The following is a 16,286-nucleotide window of genomic DNA, read 5'->3' as shown; positions in this document are numbered from 1 at the left end:
ATGCAGTGTTGTTTTGTTTGAGAGATTTGCTCTGGAGTCAGGCTGCTTGGGTTTGAATCCTAACTCCATCACTTACCTGTTCTGTGATCTTGGGCAAATTACTTGACCGCACTATGCTTTAGTTTCCTCATCTATAAAAATAGGGATAATTATCTACTTGTGGTCATTTTAAAAAATATGGCTCTCAAATTCTTTGACACTGCTTTCATTGACAGGAGAGGTCCAGTTCCCTTCCCCTGAAGCTGGGTGGGCTTCTGACTGCTTTGGTCAATAAAATATGGCGGACATGAAGCTGGCAGAAAGGCCATGGATCGATAGCCTTCACCCACTGCTCTTGAGATGCTCATTCTGGGGGAAGACAGCTTCCATGTCAGGAATTGACTGCCTTGGGATGGCCCTGTTTAGGATTGCTCTGATTAGGAGCCCCAGCTGAGTTTCCCAGACAACTGCCAACTCTGTGAGGCAGCCAGCGTGGGCACCTGGGTACTGTCTATTCTTCCGACCACAGGAGTCCCACCAACATCTGACCAACTGCACGAGACAGCCCGAGTTAGAATACCCCCTGCACAGCCCTTCCCAAATTCCTAACCCTCAAAATTCTGAGCTAAATAAAATGGTTGCTTTATCACCACCATTAAATGTGGGGGTTACTTAGTTTGTAGCAGTAGTGACCAGAACCCTCCTCATCCCTTTACTATAAATATTTAACAGAAGTTGTGAGAAATACTTAGAATACTCTCTAGCATAGATTAACATTTAATAAGTAGTAATACTTATTCTCCAGGTCTAGATACTATTGCAGCACTAGAATTCAAACTTTCTGCTTACATTTTCTTTTTAAAAATGTGGTAAACTGAGTATCAAACATTTTAAAATATAGAATATTTTCCTCATACATTTAAAAAATCACAAAGGATGCCAGGTCCAGCATATCTGAGTATTGTTATTTTTAAAATAAACTGTTGTTACATCACTGTCTTAAATGTATCCAATGGAATTCAAATCCCATAGCTATTTGATATCTATCATCATCCATTTAAAAAATTCATGAGCATCCTCTTTAGTGGTTGGAAATTTTACATTCTTCCTTTTTCTCCCTGAACTTGCTTCTCCAGTCCATTTTTATTTTGGACTCAGAACTTTATTTTGATATAAAATATTTGTATACTTGAAAATACTTTAGACATCCCTATCAAATAATTCTCTGCAAAACATATGAATATAAATAAAAATGTTAAATATCTTTTCTATGCCCCTAAGACTCTTATAAAATGTCTCAGAAATTGAATTATCATGATAATTATTATTGGGCATAATTGATCAAAATTACATTTTCTAAATTTTGAAAAATTATTACTTAACATAAAAAAGTAAAATATTATTGAAAGTATATCTCTTAATGACATACTGGGATGGAGCTGGGATTTTTTCCTGAATTAGGTCATGTATCCATAGAGTAATATTATTTATTGGCAGACTGAGGCAAGATTCAGCATCAATTGCATTCCCTCATGTTTTTTTCATTTTTAAAGTGCATGTTCTGAGAAACTTGTTCATATCTGTAAGTTAATGGGGAAAAAAGACTTTTTATTGTAGTAAAATTATTTAGTCCTTTAACTGTCTACTCAGATATAAATAAAAATCACAATGATGAGTCATTAAAAATAACATAATAATAATTTATCTACCGACAACTTTGAGATGGGGAGCTTTTAGAAGGCGGTGACAGAGGAGTGACATGATCAAGGTTATGCCCGAAAAAGGTCACTCTGGCTCCTATGCTAGCACAGCCATAGGGATCCAGGAAGCAGGAGGGCGGGCAGGCTGGAGGCTGCTGCAATAACCTAGGAGAGATGACGGGGCTTAGACCGGGGGAGGTAAAAAAAAAAAAAAAAAGTGGTCAAATTCTGTGCACATATTTTGGAGGTGGGAAGGAAAAGATTTCCTGGTGACTTGGTACCAGGAAAGCAGTATAAAAGAATGAGAGGTGTTAAGAATGACCCAAAGAATTTCGGCCTGAGCCAGTTGCTGAGTCTGGGAAGATGCAGAAAGGTCAAATTTGCTGGGTGAGGGTAGATGGAACCAGAGGGTTGACTTCGTCTTTACTCCCATACTCGCCATTGCTGGTGCTCTTGATTCCTTCCTGAGGGTCCATGTTTCCATCCATTATCATTTGCTACAGTCTGAAGAACTTCCCTGAATATTTGTGTGGGTCTACTAGCAACAAACTATTACCTGAAAATACCTTTACGCCACCTTCATTCTTAAAAGGCATTTTCTCTGAGTTCCTTCTCCATCATTTTCAAGACGTCTTTTCATTGTCTTCTAGCCCCTGTGTTTTCTGGCGAGAAGTCAGCAGTCAGTCAAGTCATTTTCCTTCCTGTGCAACGTGTTGGATGCCGCTGGCTGCTGTCACCACTTTCTCTTTATTGTTGGTTCTGATCAGCTGTGCTAGGCTGTGCCCAGGCTTTCTTTGTATTCATGCTGCTCAGGGCTTGCCGAGCTTCTTGAATCTGTGAATTACTCCCTTTCACGGGCTTTGGGAAAGTTTTGGCCGTTACTTTTAAAGACTCTCTCCTCTCTTCCAGAACTCAAATAAACATATTTATTAGAGCTTTTGATGTTGTTCTTCATGTCTTTGATGGTTTGTTCATTTTTTCATTCTAATTTCTCTCTTCCTCAGATTGGATCATTTTATTGATTTCTCTTGAAGCTCATGTTGTCATCTCTATTCTACTAAGTTCATCTAGTAATTTTTTTAATAACAGATAGTGCATTATTCAGTTCCAGAATGTTCATTTGGTATTTTCCATGTTTTTATTATCCTGATATCTCTTACCTTTCATTCCCTGCAAGCATATTTTCCTGTACCTCAATGATCACTGTTATAGTAGGTCATTTTAAGGGTTCCAATCCTTACCTGGTCCTTCTCTCTGAACATTCTAAAGTTTTATCCAGTCAACATACCTGACAGGTAAACCAAACTAAAAAAAATGAAGGCAGAAGGAAGAGAAACCTGCTCTAAATATACCTCTCCTTTGCTCAACATTATTCAATGTTTCCCTTATATCAAAGAATAGTGTTGAAACTCATCAAATTGATTTTATTTTTTTTCCTTTTTTTTAAAGAGTTTATTTACGTATTTTCAGTGAGAGGGGAAGGAAGGAAGAAAGAGAGGGAGAGAAACATTAATGTGTGGTTGCCTCTTGCATGCCCCTTCCCAGGGGCCTGGCCCACAACCCAGGCATGTGCCCCAAGTGGGAATTGAACCTGCCACCCTTTGGTTTGAAGGCCAGTACTCAATCTACTGAGCCACACCAGCCAAGGCTCATCAAATTGATTTTAAAGGCCAATCACTATCTGTCTCCAGTCTATTTTTTTCAATTCCTATCCAGATGCTTTTCTGAACAAAGTATATGTTCCAGCTGAATTGCTTTACTCCTGGTTTGTTCACTGTTCCTCTAAAGTGCCTGCTATTTCACTGCTACATTCTTATCACTCCTTCCCCCCCCTCTCTATCAATAATGCCTTCCACCCACCCATTTCCCAAATTCCTCATGGGAATTCCAGGCTGTCATAAGGCCTCCCCTGACTCCTTCCAGCCTGAAGGGGTTCCTGCTCTTCCCAACCCTGTTGTCTGAACTAACTAAGGTACATTGTTTACACATGACTTTGTGACAACTTCTTTACTGCTGTCTTGGACTATTTTGCTCCCTTTAGTGCATGTCCTGCCCTCTTTCTCCTGCCCTTCGTCTCTCTCCTTTGAAGCCCCTTCTGAGGTGTCACCTTTTCTACACACCTTCAGCGTTCTGCCCACTGGGTCTCCCCTTCACCACCACCATAGGTTCTTGAAGGCCAGTGACAGGGCCAGGAAACTGACAAAGAAAGGTTTTGTTTTTCTTTAGTTCTTGAAGCTTCTTCTGTTTAAATAACAAGAGAGAAAGCTTAGAGCATAAAGTCATGAAGTGGAGAAGGATATTTGATCACACGAGTATTATTTTCCTCTCCCAGCCCTTGGGCCCAAAAGATACTTGAGACAAGATGACAGGGGTTGGAGTGGACTTGATTAGGGTTGAGATGCTCCTGGGCCCCATCCACCCCATATTCAAGGACACGTGAGTGGGAGGGAAGCACTGGCTGAGCAAGGCATTTGGCCATGTGGGCCAGAGGGGCCCTTCCTGCATGCCAACATGGCTATAGAATATAATGTGAACTGGGACACTTGGACTAAAGTGTGTGTAATCAATAATAATGATACAGAAACAGCGGGCAACAACTGGCAATGTCCCCCAAACCAGAATGCGTCCTCATGCTACGCACACCCCCGCTGTGTGGTGTAAAGCCGCAGTGGCCCCTCCCATCAGAAGGCACGTAGAAATGGCTGGGAGAAGCCAGCAGTCATGAAAGCTGCGGTCGAGGCAAAGGAACCACCAAGTACCCTGATGTGGACCCTGTTGTGAAGGTCGGAAGTCAAGGGACAAGCAGCCCTGAACTGCAGGCCACTGAGGACCAGGGATGGTCCCACACCAGACGCCCCTCCCATGGTCAAGGCTCTGCGTAGGATGCCTAGTACCTTAGATCACCCCGAGATCACTCCAAGGAGGGGGGAGGCAGGACAGTCTGAAACTCACTGACTTTACATTCAAAACTGACTATTTATGTTGAACTGACAAACTTTTTGTTCTGCTCTAAATGGAAAGAACATTTTGTGAGCTAGACACTGAGAAATGAGTGTTTTTTTGTATTCCTGCCAGCCGTGACTGTGTAACATTTTAAATTGTTTCAACCTTCATCCTAAGACTATTGATACTTTCATTAGCTCCACTGTCCCCACATCCTCCGAACTCTGGAGAACCCGGGAATCTATCAGCCTATCCCCAGGTTCATGAAACACACGCCAGCAGGAGGGCAAGGCTGCAGGTACAGGCTCCGACAGCAGAGTCTGAGTGAGGAGCCTGAGATTCAACCCTCAAGTCTCTGCAGGGAGAACTGTGAACCGCAGCCTTTCCCCAAGGAGGGCCACGACTTCTGATCAGAGTAACAACAATACTTATCATAAAAACAACACTCATGTAGGTGAGATTGTGATCATCGTCACGTGTATTCTCACCTCACTCTCCGTTTTAGATAAGGAAATGCAGGCCCAAAAGGTCGGGTAACTGACTCCACTTTAAGCAGCTTGGAGGGACTCACAGCTATATGCTGTTTCACAGCCCATTCCCTTCCCCAGTTACCAGTACAAGGGCCACCACCCAGGGACATGGGGAATAGTCATTTCCAGCATCAATAATCTCGATCCCTGGGATGAAAACAGTTAACAAGACAAACACTGATTCCTCATGGAGCTTATGGAAATTATGATAGCAGACAAGTCGAAACAACTCTGAAATGTAATTATCTGATTATATTTGGTACATTGATCTAACAGCTGATATTTGGTCTCATCCCTGTGATTTTTTCAGCATGAAGGGATCATGCAGCTTCTGCTTCTCTTCCCCACCAATCGGTGTGGTCCTGCAAACCACCTGAACTGTATCAGGGGACACAGATTCTCTCTGTGCTTGTCCCAAAGTCTTTGTTACTAGTTTCTCAGCCCTCAGCCCAAGGAGCAGGACAACGAACAGACATAAAGCTTTTCTCTTAGTCTATTTCACTCCCTAAATTCTTGTTACATGTTTTCTAGTTGTTGGGAAATTATCCATGTTCTTACCGATCACATAATCCACTGTGCTCTGATTCCTTCGGGATACTAGATTTTCATAAAGTCAAAGTCCATTTGAACAAATACTCTTTTTAAAGCAAGAGTATTATCAGCAACTCAGAAGCGCCCTGATGTGCTCTCCTGTTCTTTCCTTAACCACAAAATAGTCACATTCCTGATTTTTATCACCAAAAATTAATTTTTTCTGCTTTTTAATGTAAGTGAAATCGAACAATATGTATTGTTCTATGTGGGATTTCTTTAACATTGCATGTTATTATAAGTAGCAACAGATAATTATTTATGATACCACAGAGATAGTTTAGTTTAGAAATAACCACAGTATATTTCTTCTACAGTCTGTGGATATTTGATTTATTTGTAGTTATTGGCTACTGCAAACAGTGCTTCTGTAAAAATTACTGTACCCTTGGTAAGTGGATGTATGGATTTTTGTTGTGTATCTCGTATGTACAACAACGTGGAATTGCTGGACCACAGGCTATGTGTATGTGTTCAACTGTATTGAACACTGTTAAAGTTTTTCCAAAGTGATTTCATCAGTTTTATTTTTAAATTGCTTGCCCTCATGGTTGCCACTAACTACAATTATAACTGATTGTTTTTTGACCTTGCTAAATCCACAAATCTATTTTAATAAAATCCCTGTCATTAATAATAATTAATAATAATAATAAATAATAATCTTGATCCTATCCAGGAACAAACTCTCCATTTTCACTGAATATTTCTTAAGAGGTCGATTCCTGTCGCTCACACTTTGTGACATTAATAAACAGCACACTGGCTGTTTGCTCCACTAACCCGTAGATTTTTTTCCTTGACCTTTTTGTGCAAGATTAGTTTCTTCTTCCCTGTTCATTTACTAACCGTGAATGACTACTGGTCATTCTTATTAACTTTTAGATACTTAACACCATGCATCACATTGTATTCCTACAGCGTTTCCGCTGCTTTAATATGCTGCACATTTCCTTCAGGACATTACCATTGAAAGGAAAACGCAGTTTCTCTTGATAGATTTTAGAACATTGCTGTTTATAATGCACAGAGTGACCTTCCCTGAGAATATTCGAGTGCTTAGCAAACAAAGAAAGCACAATGAAGCCATCGAGGAAATGGGTGCTGCAGGCCATGACATCTCTGCCATCACTGCTGAAGGCAACATCAAGAAAAAAACAATATCCCCTCCCCACTCCCCTCTGGCTATTGTTACATAGTTCTTAATTTCAATGTCTCTGGTTATATTTTGTTTGCTTTTTTCTTTTGTTGATTATGTTCCGGTTAATGGGAGATGGGTTTACAGGAGCTACTATAAATGACACAAGGACAAAATCAAGGGGGAGGGTAGAGGTGGGGGAGGGAGGTGGGATTGGCTGGGGTGGAGGGATGGGGAGAAAATGCAGACAATTGTAACTGAATAACAATAATAAATAAATAAATACATAAATAAATAAATAAATAAATAAATAAATAAATAAATTAGTTACTAGTGCCAAAAAAGAAAAAAGAAAAAAACAATATCCTACAGGAGCCTTTAGCAGCCTCTGACAGCCTTTAGGCACTTAGAAATCATCTACATTTTCTCTACCTCCTCTCCTTAAAATGAGATGTTCCCACAAAAAGGGCACCACAAAAAGGAAGAGTAGAGAGTGTGCAAAGTGGGAGGTAACTTTTCTTGTTTGTTCTTGAAAGTAGACAATTCTGGTGATGGTCAGGCAACCAGGATCAACGACATTTGGTAATCTTACTGGAAACGTTTGGGAGGTCAGACCAAGCGTAAGTCCGCCCCAACCATTGCCCTTTGTTGGTATAATTCACTCAAACGTCTTTCTTTCTCTAGACCTTGAAAGGCCACTCTTGGAGGACACTTCCAGCGTATGAAAGTATTCTGGGGATTCAGGCCCTGCGTCACTCCGCCCGTGTTGGAGGGTTGCCGCTGTGATGACTTTGGTCCTGTTCCTGTTTAGGTCCCTTGCCTTGGGTCCCATCCTAGGGGCTGACTCCGATTCAACCCCTCACAGTAAAAGTCCCCCACTGAGGCTTTCATTGCGTGGTTTGGTAGGAATCCACAGATTTCTGCAACCCCACACTGGAGACGCAAACAATGGCCCTCATTCCTGCTGCATGAATTTGACACTTCGCAGACTAGCACTGCCTCACTGCCTGGCAGAAACAGTGCCTCCAGCCCCCCGTCAGTCCTGCTCCTCAGGAATGCCATTTTGTGTAAGATTAGACTTGACTAAGTATTTTAAAGAAGTCCTCTTATTGGAATTTTCCGATGTGATGATCGCATTGCCCCAAGTCAGGAGAAGCTTCATTAATAAAATCCACAAATATTGTGAATGAGGAAGTAAATGGCCAAAGTAAGAGAAGACGTGTATTTAAGGAAGCAGTTGTCTGGTGAGAAGGGAGCCTGAGAGGTCACTTAAACTTGGAGAAGCAGAGGTGGCTTGATGAGCTTGACCTCAGACAGGTGGGCGGATCCAAGCTCGGCAGCATAGGAGCGGTGTGACCTGGGACAATTGTGTAACCAATCGGAGCCCCAGTGTACAGATGACAATGTTTCTGGGAGGAGTGGGACATACTTAGTGTTCTATACAACTATAGACAATATTATGACCACATCTTGTCATTTATTGCTATATTAATTTTACTTTAATACTGTGAGTGTATTTCAAATGTGTCAAAGCACCCACCCATGCCTTATTTAAGTGAAATAAGTGCACATTGAAGCATTGGCCCATTTTTTTTTTAAGTCTACAAGCTGATTTATACTGTGACTGCCCAGTACAGCAGATCCTGCAGAGGTGTCATTTCATTATAACGGTAATGAGCAACCTGTGAGTACAACAGGAGGAAGAGAGGGCGGAGGATGGAGGCAGAAGCAGGAGGGTTTAGGCTCCGTGGGAGGAAGTTCAGGAAGTTCCCTTCTAGAGGCCTCTGTTCTCCATGAGATGTAAGAATGAAGGAATCGTTTTACTCCTGGGGAAGCAGGAGTCCTTGGAGATCCCACGTGTGTGAGGGGAGCAGATGTGTTCAGTCGCTCTCCAGCAGGAGACAGATAAAACACTCAAAAGAGTTTAACTAAAGGATTAATGAAGGGGTAAGTAAATAGATGTGAGCTGGGTTAAGAGAACAAATAGGGAATGTGAAACACCCAGGAACAAGCAACCATGGGCAAGAGGAAGGAAGGGAGCTCTTGAGAGCTGGAGCCATCCATGAAAGGGGAATTGCCCAACAGAGACATTAGTCCGAGGGACCCAGCCCCTGCCAGAGCCGTGGGGAGGCAGGGAGAGAGCAGAAAAATACAGAATCCACCTTCCCTGCCCTCTGCCCTCTGATTCTTCTACTGGTGCCTCCCTTGACCAAACCCAACACAAAGCCAGAGATCAAGGATCCAGATGATGTTGCCTGCAGAGATCAGACAACCAGGGCACAGAAACATAGGGAGAGACTCCATCCACAAAAGAAACAGCAAATAACCAGCAAGTGGAGAACATTTGGAATGACCCCTATGGAGGATGCATCAAAAAGCTGCCTAGGAATTGAGCTTGCAGAAAGTTTGAGGCCAGGAATTTATAGTGGTTCTTACTGGTGCGGGCCTGGGGTTCTCAGTTCACGTTAGTGTGGGGAAATGGGATGGTTTGGTTGACCCAGATTTGGGTTTTCAGGCAGGTGGGTTGGAACCACAATAGGGGTGAGGAAACTGACACTGGGAAATCATCCATAAAAAATAATAAATTGTCAGATCTATGAATATGAAATTGGAAAGAGGAAGCTGTTTATATATAAAAAAAAAAAGGTCAAGTTCATGGAAGCGAGGCCCAGGGGTAACATTGGGTTTCTTGGTCTTTATAAGGTTAGTGCATCTTTGGATAGACGAAGGTTGAGATCAACCCAGGGATTTAACTCTGCTCACTAGTCCTCTGGTCATGGGTATCTCTTTGGGTTCTGTTTGTTTGGTTTTGCTTGGCACATCTTTTTTGTTGCTGGTAAAGAGCAATTCCTCTGCTCCATGTAGATACCATTGGACTATAAATCACAAGGCCACGTCACCCAGGCGTTTGTATTTTGAGCACTACAGTCCATCATTTACATGCTACCCTGTGCTCACCCAAGGAATGAGCCATAACTAAAAGAACCCTTGCACAGGACTCAGAGCCCTTGCACAGGACTTGATATATGGACACAGAGAGAGATGAGGTCTATTCCTATTGCATTGTAAGCCAAAGGCTGTAAGCCAAGGTCTGTCAGGGTCCAACTTGGCTCTCAGGTAGAGGAAACTAAAAGGCAAACATTCAAAGAGAACACAAGAGCTGGAAGACGTAGAGATCGTCTGAGCTACTCATCCAGCCATGCGTCTAAGGGATAGCCCTTCGACTTCCTGCTTTCACATGACAATCTCTTTAGCTGTTTTTTGTTGGGTTTCAGCTGGTTTTTATGGAGTTTCTGCTGCTTTTCACCAGAAGATCAAAAATACAATAATCCGGACTTATCAGAAATGCCTCACTGGGCCATGGAATTGGCTGATCTTTCAGAACTCTGAGCAGGATTTACACTGAACCTCTCTGGACTCTTCTTGTCCCCAGAGAGTTTCAGATGATTAGCCACCCTCAGGCTCACTTGAGATGTCCCTAACCTCTGCTCTTCTGCTTCTCTCAGACCCAGCCCAAGTGTCTTTCTCCCCTGGAGGTCACAGAGGCCACCCAGCGACTTACAGTCATTCCACCTTTCACCTTGAAACCAATTCAATCCAGTGTCAGAGCAGCTTATGAGTGAATGATGGCAACATTAAGAACCACAGAATCGTAGACTTTTCAGACCCGGAGTAAACTGACACCAGGCTGGCCCTAACAGACTTGCCCATGAACATCTAATTAAAAAGCAGTGGAAGAGGCAAGGGGAAGGGCCTAGTAGTTATTGAAATACATTGAGTTCCTAGTGTATGCGACACTCTTTGGGATTTACTTACATTTCCTCATCCTCCAAATCTTCTCGCAACGTGGGTCTGTCACTGCCATTTCCTAGATGAGGACATCGAAGATGATGGGTTTTCAGTAACTTGCCAGAGACAAGTAAACGGCTGGGCTGGAGCCCGAGCCTTGCTCTCTCTGCCCCAAAGCCTCCTGGTCTTCTTTAAACTCCGCAGTGCCCGCTTCCTATTGCAAAGAGAGAATGAGAATCTGAAAAGGGTTGCTCTGTAGCTTTAATTTGAAAATTTCTCAAATGTTGTAGGTACTGCCTGGGGCATAGAGGAAACTGGCCTTTCCCATGATCTCACATCCATAAAGTATTTCTAGGGGTGACCATCAGGCAAAATCTCAGCCCACATCATGGCCTTAAAGAGTAAAATGTGTTACAAAAACTCCAGGCTTCCAAATAACCTCTTCCATCATTACAATGGAATAGGAAGAAAAAGGGAAAATAGAAGACTCCTTCACTGTCAAAATAAAATGTAGCTGACTTCTGCCAAGGCAGTTATTCCTGGAACATCTAATTATTATACCAGAGGCTGTGGCTGAAAAGTCAAGCATTTCATTCCCTACAGTTTGGCAAGAAGCCCTTTGGAAGCTCAGTTCAGTGACGGGGGAGGGGGAAGGGACGGGGGCAGTGGAAATCCTTCTTCTGAGAACTGTGCAAAATTCAGTTTTATTTGAAAGAATATCCTGCCATCTCCTTGCCAGGAGATGTATGGCATGCATAGTAAGTAAAATACAATGACTTAAAGGGCCCCAATTTCCTCCTCAGGCCTCCAGGCTCTCTCCTTCGCCCTCGGCCTTCTCCAGCTCAGCTCAAAGGGTGTGCCCGGGATGGACAAAAGATCAGAAAGGCACAGCACTCACCAATCCTCTGACTCCAACAACCTTAGACGCTTGAATGTTCCCATTTCTATTATTATTATCTATCATCAACGTAAACTCACCTGTTATTCAACACTAACCACATGTTGTGAGTTATGCTAAACATTCAACATGCGTTTTCTCATTTAAATGTCACAACAACTCTATAAAAGAAGTGGCACTATCATGTCCATTTTATAAATGAGGAAATTGAGCTCAAAAGGGTAAGTAACTTGCTTGTGTGGAAACCTCTGTTTTGTGCCTCCTGGTGAGTCAGAGCGGAACCACCTCCTGAGGCCTCTTCGGAGACAAGAGAAGGGAAGGAAGAAAGCCAACCTTTTTCACCATCTGTTATGTGTCCAACACCGCGCTGGGCACTTTGTTTCTGGGCTCTCTCCTCACGGCAAGCCTCGTTTGCGTAGACGGCTCTATTTTCTATAAGAGTTAACTAACAGTTTACGTAACCAGACCACAGTTAGTAGATGGCTGAGTGATGATATGACACAGATCTCCTGTTTAAAGATCCCTTTCTACATACATCACATGTGTGCAGATAACTTAAATCCTGACTCTCAATATTAGCTGCAGGATCTTGGGCAAGTCCCTGATTCTTAGTTTTCCACTTTTAAAAGAGGAATAATAACCCCTCCTGAATGAAAGGATAAACTCAGCGCCGTTTGCTGTTGTGGCAGTATTTGCTGAGCAGGCCCATGACCTTGTTAAACATGACTGCCATTTTACTCTTCTGAGCTTATGCCCTCGGGGCTGGAAATTACTGGAAAGCAAGAGCAGAACGGGACTACTGCCCCCCCACAGCCACAGGCAAAACATAACATTGGTGCAAACCACAGTTAACACAAAACCAGCGAAAACCTCCTGTGTTACAACACCCCCAACAGCCCAGGGGGTCACAGGACAGCAACACCCCCACCCTTTTTTAACCCAACTATAATCCAAAGTTCAAAGCCCCCACCCCTAAGGCTGGCATATCTCTCCACACCATGCCCCTCTTCTTTCTTGGAGAGTGAATAAAATCGTTATTCTCTACACTTTCTTCTCTTTGTGAATTCTTTCGCAGCCTATGTCGCTAACCACCCGAACACTGAAGGTGCACTAAGACCATATATGGGGATCCTTACTACATTCCCCTTTCACACACACACCTCCCTCCTCTGGCTTCTGTGGCACTTAGCCACACCTCTGTCAGAGCCCTCTGGGCAATTAGGGGCTTCTGTCTGAGGACTGTGTTGTGAGCCCTGGGGCCTACACATTCTGCAGAACCCACACCGTGGGGTGGGCCTGGCATTCACCTGTAATTTAGTAAGTGTGGACGGTTGAGGATCTGCTGTTCCCAATCACAGGGACTATAGTTGTTTTTGGAAAGTCCTAAGTTCCTTAAGGGATCATTTGACCTGCTGGCCACCTTTGGGTGACTTCAGTCTCTATTACTAAAGAAACCCTGGCCAAAAACTTTGCCCCCTCTTTACAATCCAAACTCCCAAAGCCATGCCCCCCACCCAAAATATCCATTATAATTTTCCTTTGAAGAGCTACCTTCTCCAGCAAACATTGATTAGATTTTATATTTTGAAATCCCATTTTTACCAAAAATTTAGGAAAATATATAAAGGAAGGCGCACTCATACTCCCCCCTGTGGCGTTCGGCCACAGTAAGAATTAAGTGGTCCCAGAGCTGCAGATCCACTCTCTGGTCCTTGGGCCAAGCAGATGTGGCCTGATATGTGTTGCATTCATGTGAACCACACAGGTGAGAAACCCATTGCACTGATTGCGCAGTCAGTCCCCGATAGTGCAGGTCAGTCAGGTAGGGCTTGTACAGAGGGTCACTCTATAGGATCATGCCCGAGTCAGTACCACTGTGTCCGTCTAGTGTTGGATGAGGACATGTGGGACTGCATCGCTCCTGAGCTAAGCATTTTACCAATAACGCAGAATGTAAAAACAAATGTTCTCAAAGGGTTAAAAAAAATACAATGTGTTTTGCTCACAAAATGTACAGTTTCACACTAGTTCAGTAGTTCTCTGGCCAGAAGCATCAACGTCACCTGGAAACCTGTTAGAAATTCAGATTCTCAGGCCTCAGAATCAGCATATCAACATTATTTTAGTGGCCCAATCTCATGTCATTTTACAAGAGAAATATCATGCTAGCCAATAGAAGCTATGGATATCTGTTCACTGATGCCCTTCTAGAGCCAGGTACCTACCACATAGCCCCCAAAATAACTCCATAGTCATGAGCCCTGAAGCTCCTGGACATCTGGTCAGCCCCAAGCACTGGGCATGGGGGATAAAAAGTCACAAAGCAACCCAAAGGGGACAAAGGGAGACCAGGGCCTGTGCCAAAACCCAGTCCAGGCTCAGAGCACCCTGCTCAGATGGCACTACAGGCCCTGGCTGGAACTAGGCACTGCAGAGACACACAATTTTCAGAAAGATATTTCAAAGCACAGGAACCCTTGAGACTATCTGAGGCACAGTGGGGACAGGAGAAGTGGTGGCTCGGGGAGCCCCGCTTGCCCAGGTCGAAGGACAACAGTGCTATTGGCTTCTGTCTGCACAGACTGGCCCCTTATTGATTGGAACCAGCCTCAGTCTTTGTAACCTCCCCAGAGCCCAACATAACAGGTTTCATGTAAGAAAAGCTCAATAAAGTTTGTGAATTGCTCCATACATAAATCTTATGGTTGCTTTTAACTGAAGCAAAAAGCACACTATTTGTGGTCTAAACGAAACACCCCCACTCACTCTGGGAAGACTGAGTCACAGGCTGTCACAGGAAGTCAGTAGCACAGCTGAGGCCAGGAGATCACCAATCAGGTCTTTCTGACTCAAACACCTGCTCTTACCACTGTGCCATGTTGCTTTGGGACCATTGGAAGTTATGGAGATTGGAGCTTGGAAAGATGGAGCGTGGAACCCAAATAGGGTATGGTAGGAGTCAAAAAGGCTCCAGTAAAAATCTCTAAAACGATAAGGATCCTCAGCTAAACTATGGCCACAATGTTAGGTCTCCTCTTCCTTCCTGCAAATAATCCCTCGTTTAGACTGCAGTGGTTTTAAAACAAGTTATTTGGCACTCTTCCCACAGAAGGTGAAGTCTAATTCCCCTCCTGTGAATACGGGCTGGCTAAGAAGTCTGGCTACCCTGAAGCCACCTATTGGAGAGATCACACAGAAATTGTGAGAGATGCCCTTGGAGCTCCCAGGGTTCCAGACTCCATCTGTCCGAGTCTCCCCAGCATCAGCCACCAGACACAAGAGCGGGAAGCATTCAGATAATTCTGTGCTGTGTCTTTAAGCTGCTAGAGCTAACATCAAGTGGATTGGAAACAAGTTGTCCCAGCCAAGCCCTGGCTGAGTTACAGATTCTTAAGCAAAATATTGTCATTATTTTAAGACACTAAGGTTTTTTTAAAAAGATTTTATTTATTTATTTTTAGAGAGAGGAGAAGGGAGGTAGAAAGAGAGGGACAGAAACATTACCGTGAGGGAGGAACACTGATCTGCTGCCTCTTCTGGGGACAGAACCACAACCCAGGCACGTGCCCTTGACCAAGAATCAAACCGCCTACACTTCAATTTGCGGGTTGAGGCCCAACCAACTGGGCCGCACCAGTCAGGGCAAGACACTAAGTTTAAAAACAGTTTGTTTACACAGCATTACATAACCAGAACACAACCCAAACCAAAAGAGATAAAATGTCACCTACGGAAAAGTAGAAGGAAATAGGCAAATGTTAGCATTTACAGGGGTGGTTTTCAGCATCTGTAAATAACATATTTTTACCTCTTTAACCCCAGTAAAAGATATGGTGAGTATACTAAAGCCCTCCCTTGCCAGGGTTGTGAAGAAACCAGTAAAACAAAAGTGTTGAGTATCTATTTGAGATGTCCACAAAATTTGAATATTTCATTCTAAATGAGATTTTCACCTCCAGATCAAAATTACTATGAAATCAGTTCACACTTGTTTTCCTCAAGGATGTCTCTTTGCTGATATTTTTGTAGATTTTCCAGGTAGAAATAATTTTTAATTGGGGGTTTATTTATGGATACCCCTGTTGATGTTGTTTGCTTGTTCTACTTAGAAATTCCATTGATTTTTACACACTGGGATAGTCTCTGGTGTTCCCAGGCTCCACCTGTTGTATCTGCTGTGGCTCCTGCCCCTTCTCTATCTTGTCTTGCCGATGCCTCTTGTAGCGTGACTGGCCCTCCAGTGTTGGTTTCTCCACTGAACTCTCCTGAGTCCCTCAACACTCTGCCCTCCTTTTTAAAGTCCTGTCTCAGTGTGGCACCATTCAAGTCCCTTAGGCCCCTGCCCTGGTCTAGCATTTGTCCTTTTCTACCATCATCCCTCTTCATTCCTTTCATAATAATTATAATTGTCTCAACTGGTTTTGCTGTTTCCAGGACCTCCCACCTGAAATCCAGGCGCCCTGTTGCTATCTGGTATACCTTTCTAACACAGCACTCTCATCAAGCCACCAGTGTCTCCGGAGTCAAGTCCAAGCTCACAGTGGCACAAGGCCATTTGTGATCTGGCCACTGTCCTCCTCATGGGCCTCATCACACACACTTCCCTCTCCCCAGTGGAAAATTTCTAGTAATGCCACTGCGCATATGGTTTCCTAAGCATACCATATAATTTTAGGCTCCTTTGTGTTTAAAAATACTGCTCACTCTCTCTCTGTCTC

The 16,286-nt window shown here is 43.4% G+C and overlaps 1 protein-coding gene across 3 annotated transcripts in view; it reads right to left on the bottom strand.

Annotated features, from left to right (window-relative positions):
- The window catches only part of KCNAB1 (potassium voltage-gated channel subfamily A regulatory beta subunit 1), a 364,487-nt gene that overhangs the window by 322,217 nt on the left and 25,984 nt on the right, over positions 1 to 16,286 (bottom strand). For 2 of the 3 annotated variants that reach the window (XM_071220559.1, XM_071220560.1), the window contains one exon: positions 10,698 to 10,884. In XM_071220559.1, the coding sequence (XP_071076660.1) occupies positions 10,698 to 10,699 (2 nt within the window). In that variant the 5' untranslated portion in view covers positions 10,700 to 10,884. Of the gene's footprint in view, positions 1 to 10,697; positions 10,885 to 16,286 lie in introns of those variants that run through there. The other variant, XM_071220561.1, reaches the window with a different exon arrangement.

The sequence above is a fragment of the Desmodus rotundus genome, chromosome 2, assembly GCF_022682495.2.
Source record: "Desmodus rotundus isolate HL8 chromosome 2, HLdesRot8A.1, whole genome shotgun sequence".
NCBI classification, from domain to species: Eukaryota; Metazoa; Chordata; class Mammalia; order Chiroptera; family Phyllostomidae; genus Desmodus; species Desmodus rotundus.
This window is presented reverse-complemented; position numbering and strand designations above follow the sequence as displayed.